General features: G+C 43.8%; 1 protein-coding gene across 1 annotated transcript in view; it reads left to right on the top strand.

Annotated features, from left to right (window-relative positions):
- LOC115912108 (poly(rC)-binding protein 3-like) overlaps window positions 1-12944 on the top strand; it is a 484737-nt gene extending 471793 nt beyond the window's left edge. Inside the window, 3 exon segments of the mRNA XM_030963495.1 lie at window positions 5028-5197; window positions 10959-11055; window positions 11057-12944. Of these exon segments, the coding sequence (XP_030819355.1) occupies window positions 5028-5197; window positions 10959-11055; window positions 11057-11308 (519 nt within the window). The 3' untranslated portion in view covers window positions 11309-12944.
- Window positions 12945-13274: the final 330 nt, after the last annotated feature.

Consider the following 13274-nt stretch of genomic DNA (forward strand, 5'->3'; position numbering starts at 1 on the left):
ATCTCATTTTGATCATCAAAGTCTCTTACAGGTGCATTTGTTTGCCTTTATTTTCTTGCTGGGATCTTGTCTGTTCTTCTACTGCTGCCCAAGTTACACAATATAAGTGTGTTTCACCTAAATCCCAGAATAAAGTGGCATAAACAGGTCCTTAACCTTAAAAGAAAGAAGAGATGGCACCCATGGGTGTAGATAACAGATGTCTTAAGATTTCATAAGTCAGTACTCCAAAACATCTATTGGAAGTACATGAATAGACCAATAACAATTTAAAAATCTGTATTATAAAAATTAGGCACATTTTGCATATATGTGGGAGAGGCAGGGACAAGCAACAGGAAAGCAGCTTGCCCCACAGAAAGCACTAAGAACATTTTAAGGCAGCTGTAAATCTGATCACTACTCCATAGAAACAGAAGTGTTAATCCATCCAAGATGGGTATGGCAGACTTGAAGAATTGCCTTTTTTTCCCTATGGTATGTCAAATACTTCCCTGCCAATGAGTGGGACCCACATGTGCAAAATATTCTTGGAGTAGCCCACATTTTATCAGTTTTCTACATGGCTTATTGCAAAGTCTGTGCAATTACTATGGTCCAGATTTTGCATTGTTGTGGCAAGGAAATTTCTTAACATTATTATTGTTTTGTTCTTAAGAGATACAGATTATTTAGGCATCTTTTTCCAGGCCCAGCTGCAAGTTTGTAAAGAACTATAATCTGCCTCAGGAGATACTTCCCCCTATAGAGTACTCCGCCCCAGACCTTCTAGTTAAAAAACTCAAAACAGACCAACCCAAACCTGAAACCAGGAGTTTCAGCCTGTATCTTTCTGAAAAGAGATTGAAGAGTCTCATTCATGATGAGCACCTGCTTGCTTAACTAATGCAGAGGCTTTGCCAAAGCAAATGGACTGGCTGTGTTGGCAGCAGGGAACCAGGGGGATCCATGAGTACCTGTGGTCAACCCCTCTGCTCCTGACAGCAGATAGCAAGTTACAGAGGCTAATTCTTGGCCCTTTTTACAAGTACTGCATTATAAGAAAGGAAACTGATTCTTTTTCACCAGTGTTTAAAATCTTCATGTCATTTCCTGTGGCAGTCAATGCTCTGCAGCATTGAACTCTTTTATTAGACTCTGTCAGTGCTTTAGCATTACAAGAAAATTTATTTTTAAATATATATATGTAAAGATATTTTATTTTTATATTAATTACATATGTAAAGATATTTATTTTTAGATTATATATATGTAAAATATTATGGAGAAATAAAATAATGGAAGAAAGGTAGCTGAACCAGAGATGCCATAGCATATTGGGAGAAACTATCAGCATCAGTAATTTGGAGGTGGGAGGAATTATAGGAGACCTTCATATCCCACCCTTTAAGAGTCCAGACTCCTGACTCAGTTCTGTTTCCATTTGTGCCAGCAGAACTTTATCAAAGAACAGAGTAAAGCTAGAAAAAGGCAAAAAGCAGAACGTGTGTTGTAGGGTTGGTTTGTTTGGAGTTTTTTTGGCACAAGAAGAAATGAGATATGTTGAGGTTGGGGAAGACAGACAGAGGTGGTGTAGAGAAAGTGGAAAGAGAACCATTTTTACCTGATGCTTACAGATCAAGAAGGAAGGTATACCGGCTGAAACTTTCATGTGTAAAAACAAATGGTGATACTTAACATATCACCAAGCTCTGCAAGTCACTGCCATGGCCCTTGGACAGCAAAAGGAGAAACAGGTTCAAAAAGAAATTGTCAGGCAGATGGACTATGGAGCATGAAGGCAGAGATAGCAGCTACTGCTCAGGTGGTCTTAGGCCTTAGGAGGGGATTTGAAATACCAGCAGAAATTTTATTTTATACCTCACACTGGTTTTTGGTTGTTTTTTTTTTTTCTTGTAAGGGTGGGTTACTGCCACAGAGACAGACTACTGGGCTTGATGCACATCTGATGTGAGCTCTTCCAGCCAAGTCTTGAGAGAGTCAAAATATCTATGCATATACATGTATATAGTATGTATATGTGTACATATGTGTATATTATAGATACTTAAAATACAAGTATTCCCAGAGTGGGTGAATCACAGAGTGGGTCAGGTTGCAGGGACCACAGGGTCATATGGTCCAACCTCCCAGCTCCAGCAGGGTCATCTTAGAGCACATGGCACAGGATTGTGTCCAGATGGTTCATGAACATCTTCAGTGAGGGAGACTCCACAACCACTCTGGACAACCTGTCCCAGTGCTTGGTCACCCACACAGTGAAAAGTTCTTCCTCACATCCAGGTGGAACTTCCTGTGTATCAGTTTTTGCCCATTGATTGCCTCTTGTCCTATTGCTCAGCACCACCAAGAAAAGCTTGGATCCACCCTCTTGGCACCCTCCCTTCAGATTCTGATATTCATGAGGTCCCCTCTCAGTTGTCTCTTCTCGAGGCTGAACAGGCTGGGTTCCCTCAGCCTTTCCTCATAAGAGAGGTGCTTCAGTCCTTTACTCATCTTTGTGGCCCTGCACTGGACCTGCTCCAGGAGCTCTGTGTCTCTCTTGTCCAGAGTAGCCCAGAACTGGACACAGCACTCCAGACATGGCCTCACCAGGGCTGAGTAGAGGGGCAGGATGACTTCACTTATTCTGGGCAGTGTTATTTATTCCTAATGCTTCCCAGGATCTCATTGTCCTTCTTGGCCACCAGGACACACTGCTGGGTCATGGACAGCTTGTTGTCCACCAAGACCCCCAGGTCCTTCACCACAGAGCTGCTTTCCAGCAGCACAGCCCCCAAATTTGTTGAATTTCAGACAGTTCCCCTCTGCCCATCTCTCCACCCTGTCGAGGTCCCCCTGAAGGGCTGCACAGCCCCCTGGGGTATCACCCTCTCCTCCCAGCTCTGTGTCATCAGGGAACTTGCTGAGCAGAACTCTGCCCCTTCCTCTGAGTCACTGATGAATAAGTTAAACAATACTGGGTCTAGTAGTGAACCTTGGGGGACACCACAAGTGACAGGCCTTCCACAGGACCCTGTGCCACTGATGATTATATTTATTAGTAAGTACACTATTAGACTACAGTGTATAGTAGGCTTGGTATAGTCTGTGGTAGGTTTGGCTCCTCTCCCAAATGCGCCAGAGGTGTTTGGATGCAGTTTGACAGGATTCCATCTCAGAGCAAGGCATCTCAGGCAGGTCTCTTTATGTAAAACCAAATCCCCATCACTAAATGTCCCTTGAACTTTTTCTAGAACACATCAGCTCTTGAATACTCAGATACTGCTCAAATTTCAGTGTAATAACATGTTATTACACTGAAAGGCATCCCAGAGAGAGCCCAAGCCACAGGCTGTGTCACAGCTTGCAGAGGGTGTCCAGACATTCCATTGTCACAGCAATGAAGGGTGGCTTTGGAGAGCTTCAGGCTGAAGGTTACCAAACCTCTCTTCCAGACACCAGCATCACCAGTGTCCTTGACCAGTGTGGACTGAATCCTCACTACCTAACTCAAACTCAGCTAGGAGATGGCACATTCTTTGCACTGACCCACCTGGGTGACAAGCTGGGCATCACTGAGGACCCACAGCACATGCAAGTGGCAGCCCGCTGAGTGACCCCAGCAGGTGCCTGCTCTGGTGCTCTCCTCTCCTGCACCAGCTTCATTCCCTGCAGACCATAGAGGCCGGTGAGACTGAGGCATCAGAAGCAGAGGCGTAGGGATCCCTGTGTTGCCCACAGACAGCCAGTGCAGGCACATTGGTGTGTACACAGACAGGCCAGAGGCTTCCTGGTGAATCACACACCAGTCCTCTGCACTGACATGTAGTCACACACTCAGAGAGATTCCTTGGGATGAGGACAGGGAGCTCAGCAAGGCTCTCCTGTTGTAGCAGGATGGGAAATCCTGTGTGAGTTTCCTGCCACCCCATTTTTACCCCCTCGTGGTTGCTTCTCTTGTGCTCGTCAAAACTTGGTCTTTGCTTCAGCTTCCTGGGCATCCACTTTGACTTTCTGTTTGTCCCTGAGTGTGAAGCAAGGATTGCATTGGGAGGGTTTTCTTCTCTTGATAAAACATGTGGACAACGTGAATCTGTTTCTGGCCAGTTACTCCAAGTGCTACAGTACCACAAAGGGTAACACATCAGGGCCTAAAGCAGCAGGGAGAATGGCAGGGGAAGGGCAGTCTCTGTATCTTGGCATATCCTTCTGCAAAACTGGCAACATTATCCCAGCATCAACAGACCTGTAGAGCAAAGTTTCCATTTTCTACTCATTCTGGCCATGGCTGGGCTTCTCAGCACCCATCCTTCCTTAACACAGAACAAAACCCCCCTCCTCACCCTTACAGAAACCAAAACATCTCAGCCTCAGTTGCTGGCTCCGTGCCCACTTGCTCCTGGGGGTTCCCCATGCTGGAGGAGAGACACCATGGGACACACATGCACACACGCACAGAGCTCAGGCTCAGTTCTGTTCACAAAATAAGAGTTTTGGTAAGTTTCTGTGAAGGCAGGCAGACAAATTTCAGTATCTTCCCATGCCTGCTTCTTCCTGCAGTCAGAGAGCTGTAAATCCCACTGACTTTAATGCACAGTACCTCTCCAAGCAAGAGCCACATGTATCCAGGGACGTGTAGGGCTGTCAGTGCTCTGGAAATGTGCAGAGCCACACACAGCAGCTCTGGATGGGTCAGCCTGACTTCCAGCTGCTGCTCTTGGCTTGCTGCTGCCACTGGCAAGTGGTTTGGTTTTCTCAACATCACAGCATGCTGTCATTTTCTGCCATGGAGACAGTGAAATAGTCTTGAAACACCAGAAATAAGATACTGACTTAAAACCATGTAGCAGCAAAACTGGATCTAGAGGCATATGACCATAGAGACCATAGACTGCACCAGAGATTCCTTCCAAACATCAGAGCAAAAATATTTTTGTTTTGCTACTGAGCTGCTCATAACCATCTTTTTAGCAATACTACAGATTGCAGTTAAGTGGTTTTTGCTTGTGTCTGTGGCACTAATCTCAGTCTTTGTCCCGCTCCAGTTAATAGGCTGCATTATTGGCAGACAAGGCAGTAAGATAAATGAAATCAGGCAGATGTCAGGAGCACAGATCAAGATTGCTAATGCCACAGAAGGCTCCGCAGAACGACAAGTTACAATCACAGGATCCCCTGCAAACATCAGCTTAGCACAGTACCTCATTAATGCAAGGTAAGTTGGCTTTGTAAGTGATCATGCTTCTGCGAGATTGCTCTGTCTGCTCTCCAGCAAATGTCTGTCCTGGGTAGATCCAGAAAGTTGCTTTGCAGTGTCCATTTTGCATAGTATTACTCAATTCCTAATGGTTTGTAAAGCCTGTATCATTAGAACCTGGGTTTGCTGTTGGCTTACATGAAAAGGAGCTTAATCCCGTGCAATTCCAGCTACATGTTGAATGAAAAAGCTGCAAAATCTGAATACTCATATTAGCATCCACCTAAAATATCAGTGGATAAATTCAATAAAATGAAAATCATAAATTGTTTAGAGGAAAGACACTTTTCACAGACCCATTTTACTATCCTGAATGGCAAATATAGTGAAACAGATTGCAAAACAGATTTAATTTACCAAGTGGAAATTGCCATTCAGAGTTGATAAACTGACATTAGGTTGCTGAAGAGGCACAGGATTTACTTCTTCAGAGACAGCACCACAAATCTGTAAGAAGCATTCCCTAATGAGACAGGGTGAGACTATCTGCTTCTCCACTTCCTGGTCCCAGAATTAATGAAAGCACTGGCTGTTTACCTAAGCCATGGTGATGGCTTAGGTCTCTTAACAGTTTTTATATGATTATTTAGAAAAATATTAAAATTGATCCCACTTTTATTTGCAATTATGCAGAGAAGAAAGTGCAATGGATATAGTGCTGTCTCACAGATCTCCTTGTAAATGCTGGACTAAAGCAATATATGGTGGGGGAGGGGAATAGCTATGTATTTTATGGCGCTTTTTTTCTTTTATATTTTTCCCCCACACAAAATTATTGTGATATGAATCAAGCTTTGTGTTTAACTATGTTTGCTGTTAAGGTAGTACAAAGTATGTGATTTATGTGGGAGCTGCAGTCACAGCAGGTCTGTGGCTTCCTGTGGTCCAGCCTCCTCTCCATCCCAGTTTTGCAGAACAGCACTGCAGTGGTTGGAGTGGAGGAATGGGATGTTTGTGCAGCTCTGTGTTATAGCAGACAAAACCACTACTTTTCATATTTTAGCCCAAAAGCAGCTTCCTAGGGAAAGATACATGTAGGGGTGGCACTGTGAAAACTAAGATAAACTATTTCCAGAATCTTAAAACAACCTACAGCTCTTTTGATTTATATTCTTTGTAGCAAATATAAGTCACTTCCGTAAGCCCTGTAATCAAATAAAAATGTGTTCCCTCCTTTAACCCTTAAGGATATGTTCTTCTCTTGGTGTTCAGGGATTCCCCACACATCGAGACGAGAATAGACCCCTTCATTTTTAGTTGCACAAACACCATATGGCATGCATCTGGATCTCGGAAGATAACAATTTAGGATCTTGAAGACAGCTAAAGCATGCAAATAAAATAATGTACTTATTAATGGAGTTGCAGTGAGCTGCTCACCAGAGACAGAAATTCTAGTGAACAAAACTGTTTGACTCACTTTAGAAAAATCTGTGAAATCTCACACTTCTGTTGATCACTGTTTAATGGTTCTTGTGGTGGAATGGGATCTATATGAGGTCTTTTAACATACTTTGGCAAAGAAGAAAACTCCTCAGCAGTCATATACCACGGATCTCTATCTATACCCTGTGAAACCAGAAACAAAGTATTCTGTTCCTATTAAATTTCTAGATAGAAGTCATTTGTTACCATCATCTACAATAAACCATCTTATGTTATTATGTACCATGTGTTGGAACTGTATTTAGATGAAGTGACTTAATTTGTAAATGAAGACTCTTAAAGTAAATGTGTACTAAATTAAGCTGTAAGGTAACATAGGCAATTAAGGTGGCTTTTTCATTTTAAAAAGTGACGCTGTTCCAGACCTGTCCTTTCACATGAGATATTGCTGTCCAGCCAGGTGCCACCACAGCAGCAGTGTGAGTTCAGTTGCACTGGGGGAGGGCTGAGAAGCTGTGAGGCAGGCGGGAGCTTTGCTCTAGTGAGGTTTAGGTGCTGGGGCAGGACAGAGGTGCAGAGCCAGGCTGCTGCTGCTGCTGCTGCTGCTGCCGCTGCTGCTGCTGCTGCCGCCGCTGCCGCCTCTGTGTGCTGGGAGCCACCTCCTAAACCTGCCACAGGTGATGCTGTCTCTTTTAAAGACAGTGGCATAAAACAGCTTTGGGAAAGAGACGAGTACAGCACCCAGACTGCCCAAAGTGTGCTCTGGGATGTGAAAATAATAATTACAAAAAATCACAGCCATATAAGCATTCAGCATAAGGTAGATCTTTTTCTCCCCTGCAAGATCTATTGTTCATGGAAATTGGTTTCCAGGGCCAGTATTTCTGCATAAACCCATGTCTTTCAGCAACATAAGATGTAAAAAACCAAAATTATCTATCCACAGTATTCCTGAAACATATTTGTGTATCTTTAAGCTATCCTCCAGCCAAAGTTGCTGTCTATAGAATAATTTATCAGCTTGCTTTAAGACTTTTATTGCAATCTGGTGTTGGATATGTACATAGTATATTCTAAATTATAGATATATAAATATATTGACATCATATCAAAACAGAGATTTAAATCTTATAAATTATTGGTTTGATTCTGTATTGCTTACCCGAGCGCTGGCCTCTGTACAAATAGAGCGTGTCTTAGCTTGTTTGCAGTTGAAATGTCTTTTTTTCTGTAAAGCCTTCTGTCTCTTTAACTGGTCTCCACTGTAGTAACAAGATTTTCATTACCCAATTCCATCTTCTTGCTTTTGTTAAGACTGAACTGCAGTTTAGTTTTTCTGTGTAATATCTGACTTTGGATTATAAATTATTTTAGCCAGCAGCACTTGCTCCTTGTTGAAGGGCAGTTTCCTGAAGGTATTTTTTTATGAGAAGTTCATTCACAGACCCAACAGGACTGCCAAAGCCACACCTGCTCTCTTCTCTTCACCAGTTTCAGGTAATGCAGGATGTGGCCTTCAGTGTATATATTCAGAAGGTGCAGGCCTGCAAAGGGACAGTGTGAAATTGTCACTGTGAAATTCTGTATGAAGGCTGCCTCACCCCCTTTCACATGCAACGTTGTTGCATCCACTGTTGGTTTGGGAAACTGCCACTGCCATGGGACAGCTGATAGCTAAACTGATGAACTCCCACCTTATGAGTTGCCACCAGTAATAAATGGGAAAGAGAAATTATTGCTACAGTCATACCTATGAGAGTAAACCAGAGACAGGGAATTGGAATGGCTGGTACCAGCACCAGCTTTTTGGCCTATGGGGTCTGTTCTCCCTGCTGGTGCAGGAAAAAGCTTAGGCTCAAACACCCCCCCTCCATATCAGTAAGGATTTTTTTGGTTTTTTTAAATGCACAGTAGACAATTTTGGAGTCACTGAAACACAGTCCTGCAGTACCTTTCTATGGAGCTCCATCCCAAAATAATACTGAGTTAATACTAAAAAATCCAACTGTATAAACTGAGTTTTTCAAAACATACTAAGGTATCACATGTAGTTCCTACACCCCCAAGTGGAGAATGTACAATGGAGTTGGAGTCTCTGATTCAGTGGTCTTGACATAAACCCCTCTGTGTGAGTAGATGGCAAGCAGCACAAGGGTGCACTTCTCTCTGCTTAGAAAAACTGAGTTTCTCATCCATGGGGACAGATAAAGACTTTGGGGTAGGAAAATCAAAACTTCACCTCCCTCAAAGGAGTCTGAATTTCACACACTCTCCCTCCTTCCCTCCCAGCTCCTCACAGAAGATGTTCTCCTTCCAGTTTCCCAGCAAAAGCTGCTGAGGTGTTTATGCTCCAAGAGCCCTCTTTTCTTTGTGGACAAGAGAGGAGCTCGGTGCTCAAACATTTCCCTCTCTCCTCCACACTCCTCTCCCCAGCTCAGACTCGCCATCAGCAGCAGTGCTTTGGGAAGCTCTAGTCCAGTGGCCCCATTGCCTGTATATCCTGGTAGATCATTGCATCCTTGCATGAGGCAGGCAGTGTGCTGGTCATTGCCTTTCTCTGGCAATGAATGGCCACGGGGCTGTTACTCTCAAAACTGTGTCTAAGGTGAGGAAAAGAGAGGCCTTTCCAAGCCCTGTGGAGGATGACCATGTTTCCTTCCCAGCCTGCAGCCTGGCTACAGCTGCTCTCCAAGCCTGCTTACCCAGTTCCCAACAGGGACCAGCACAAACCCTGTGCTGGGAAGCCTTCCTGAGCCTGATGGGGTGTGGGAAAAAAGCACCAAGTCCTCTGCATGGCCAGCCAGCAGCTTGCTGGCACTTCACTCTGGAAGCAAGGAGCTGCTACAGCTCCTCAGCTCACCTCAGGAGAAAGCCCAGGAGCCTGACAAGTTAGAAATTGCCAAAAAGACAACCCCAAACTGACTAGGAATGCACATGCAACCATAGCTAGCAAAGATTTTCTAACCCAGAGTCCTATTTCTATGCTAGGCTGCCATAGCTCCCAGCTGGTCACCTGCAAAAAGCATCCTGAAATTAGTATTTGTGTTCTTTGCCAACCTAAAAGCCAGTGCACAAGCTGCAGCAAGCAAATGGGAAAAGGGAGGATTGATCTAGGCAAACATTTTGGCATACAAAGAAAACAGTGTGTCCTTGGAATTATTGTATTTTAATGTCTGAAAATGTACAGAAAAGCAGAAATATATGGGCCAAACTCATCTTGCCTGCTGATGGGTGGAGTTAGATTAAAGTGAAGGTGGTTTGATTCCTGCACCCTCACAAGAGCCCATAACTGCCCTGGGCTCGGAGGTCAGGTCAGTCTGGAAGTTCCTGGTGCTGGTGGGGTCTGTCTGAGGATGTGTCTGTTGTATCCATGTGGTACCTTGTGTGTCAGCTGGAAAGCTTTGTCATGTTCACTGTAACCACTGTGCAGGCTCAGAAAAGATACCACTGCCATGCAAGCCAGGGTGTTCTTCAGTGTTCCTTTTTACTAATTCATTTATAATTAGATTGCATAAATATTTTGTTGTGATATTAAAAAAAAAAGTCTGGGGAAAGTATAAAGTGAAGTGAACACACTGGCTGATCTGGTTTGTTTTATATGAAAAATGCACATTGACCTCACAGTGAATGAAATTAAAAACTAACTCACTTAAAAAACAAAAAACCGAAACAACCAAAACTTTATGCCTTAAATGGAAGCAGCAAATTGTTGCTCAGTCTCCTCTCATCCTAGCAAAATGATTAAGGGTACTATTTGTGTCAAAAAATGACAAATTGAAAAAAATTACCAAAACCCCCCGCGTCCCCCTTTCAAAAATACCCTAATTTTGAAAAGCAAAATTCACCATACCAGTGCTGGGGAGTAAACTTCATAGTTATTTTAAGTTTTCTTTTAAGTTTCATTTTTCCATCTTTTTGCCATTACCTGCATTCCTTAGATTTCTTTTTTTCATATGTAAAATGAACTAGCAACACCCCCATATCCTCTTCCTTTTTCTTTTTTTTCTGTTCTGAAAGAACTTTAGTCTCAGTAATGTTTTCCCCATCAAATCATGGAAAACCCTTTTGTTATTTCTCTTCTTTAACACATAACATGTTCCTCCTTTGACCCTCATTTTCCCTTTTTTTCTCTCTCTCCCCCTTCTCCCTCCCACTCGTCTGTCCCTCGTCCACCGATCTAATCCTGGATCCTGCCCTTTCGTGGTTGCTGTCCTTCCCTCCCTCCTTCCCTCCTCCTCCTCCTCCTCCTCCTCCTCCTCCTCCTTCTCCCGGCCCCACCGCCCTGGCTGAACCCTCCCAACCTGTTTGTTCCTCTTCCTCTCTTCGTTTGCAGCTTAGAGATGGCTAAAGTCAGCACCCAGACCGCTTCCGTCACGACCCCTGTTGACCTCAACATGAACCTCTCTCAGTCTGCCACCCCTACCTCCACCCCCCACCTCCATGGCCGTGCTGGCGGCCGCCTCCGCCGCCTCCGTCAGTACCCCCCCTCCCCTACCAACTCTGCCAACCACCCACTATGCCGTTCCTGTCTCCAGTCTGCTTGGCATGAAAACTGTCCCACTCCTGGCACTAAATGCCGCGGCCGCCGCGGGGGCCACGGGGAGTTTGTCCGCTTACACTGCCAAAATTCCTTCGACGAGCGGGGTTAAGAAATCTGACCGCCAGAAGTTTGCTCCATATTGAAGGGATGAGACACAATGCAAGCTTTGCCAGCTCTGCCAAGAGTCTGTGGTAGATCCTAGTTATCAAGGAAACAATACGGCATCTTTTATTTTCTGTTCGATTGCTAGTGTTAACTGTTGCCGACTCAAGTCGTCTTCCGCTCTCCATAACACCTAACACCAGGCACCACCTTCCAACTAGTTCCAACAGCCAGCAGGTGCCAGCCCGGGCTCCTTCTCCCCGGACACCATCCCAGGGCTGGCCCTCAGCAGCCCCACAGCAAGGCAGGGCTGCCCCCAGCCCAGCAAGGGAGATACAGTGAAGAGAAGGGGAAAAATGTAAATGAGGCAAAATGGTGACAGCTGGGTCCTGCTCTGGCAATACTGCCCGGCATAAAAATACACTTAGATCCATGTGCAGGGATCCCTCCAACTGTAGAACGATTCCTCATGGCAAACTGGCATCTCTGATGCATTTTTTCTATTGCTAGCACATGCAAATCTGGCACTTTTCAGTGTCCCTCCAATGCCCTGTGAAGTGCTCCTGGCCCCCTCAGTCATTCTGCTGCTCCCAAAAGGCCTGGAGACCCCCCCATCCCAAAATCTGCCTATGAGCAGGAGATCACGATTAGGAGGTACCAACTTCAGGTACTTGTGCATACAACAAATGAAGCTTTCTGGTCTGAAAAAAACTGCTAAATTTAAATGGCTGTAAAACAGTAGGGAAAAAATACCAGGTACCCTGTGCCTTTCCACATGATCCTTTTAAGTGGTGCAACCATTTTTCTCTGCTTTGGAAAAATGTAATATTAAGAAGTCTGCTTTAGGGAGGGAGGGGGAGAGAGAGAGAGAGAGAGCAGGCTCCTCCTTTTGCACTCAGATGTTTTACATATATCAACACAGTACTTATTCCTGTAAGTTCTTCAGAGCAAGTACAAGCCAGATGCCGTCACTATCTTGTATTCCCTCTTGTGTATATTTTATCCAGCCAAAATGACCATTTTTCATTAGGTTTCTCTACAAAATACATCCCTGTTTAACTCCCCACTAATCATGCAGTCAGGTTGTATGGTAATCATGAAAAACATGTAGCATTTTAGAGGTCATTCAAAAGCTGCTGCCTGGACAGATCCCATCCCTTTACCAAGCACTTCAGGATGTTCAGATTAACTAAAATGAGACAGGTAATGGCAGCCAAAGCCAAGAGAGCTGGGGAATGGAGTGGCTGGTTGCCAGCTGTTGGAACTAGTTCTTAACTGCATTTTATGTTTGTCCATCCACCTTCTTTTTAATTTCTGTTGCATAACTCAGTAATGCAATATTGTTTTCCTCACCACTTCCAAATCCAGAATCCCATTAGCCCGCCATGTTCATCCACTCTGCACTCCTTGGACACAAAGCTTTAACAATTGAACTGTATTCAGTGCATTTTAATATAAACTAAAAACACAATGCAAATGCAATACTTTTTAAAACATGGTATTTCAAAGTGTGTTATTGTATAGGGCTAAGTACTATCTCAGTATTTTGTGTCATTTCTGTATTCTGTGGGCTTTTCTTCACCTTAGCACCTTTGCACTAAGTTTTGTCACTGTAACCATTTGTAGAACTGCCATTGTTACAATTTGCACTTATCCAAATGGGGTTTTTGGTTGGTTTTGTTGGGTTTTTTTGGTTGGTTTTTTTTTTTGTTTTGTGGTTTTTTTGTTCATTTGTGGCTTCCTTTCTTTTTTTTTCTTCTTTTTTTTCTGGTTGCATATAATGAAGGAAAAACTGGGAATAATGTCAAGGTACCACAGCTATTTAAAAGCTCTAGAAAACTGCTGTAAAATTGTTCTGGATTATTGTAACTGTTTCAATAATTGACATTTAGGAAAAAAAAATCCACCAACCTCTGTGTGAGAAAACTTGCCTGCACTGAAATGCTGTTCTATGCTGGTTGTACTCAAGTGGTATTTTTTTAATAGTGAGAAGATTTTTTTTTCTTT

Source organism: Camarhynchus parvulus, chromosome 2 (assembly GCF_901933205.1).
Source record: "Camarhynchus parvulus chromosome 2, STF_HiC, whole genome shotgun sequence".
Taxonomy (NCBI): Eukaryota; Metazoa; Chordata; class Aves; order Passeriformes; family Thraupidae; genus Camarhynchus; species Camarhynchus parvulus.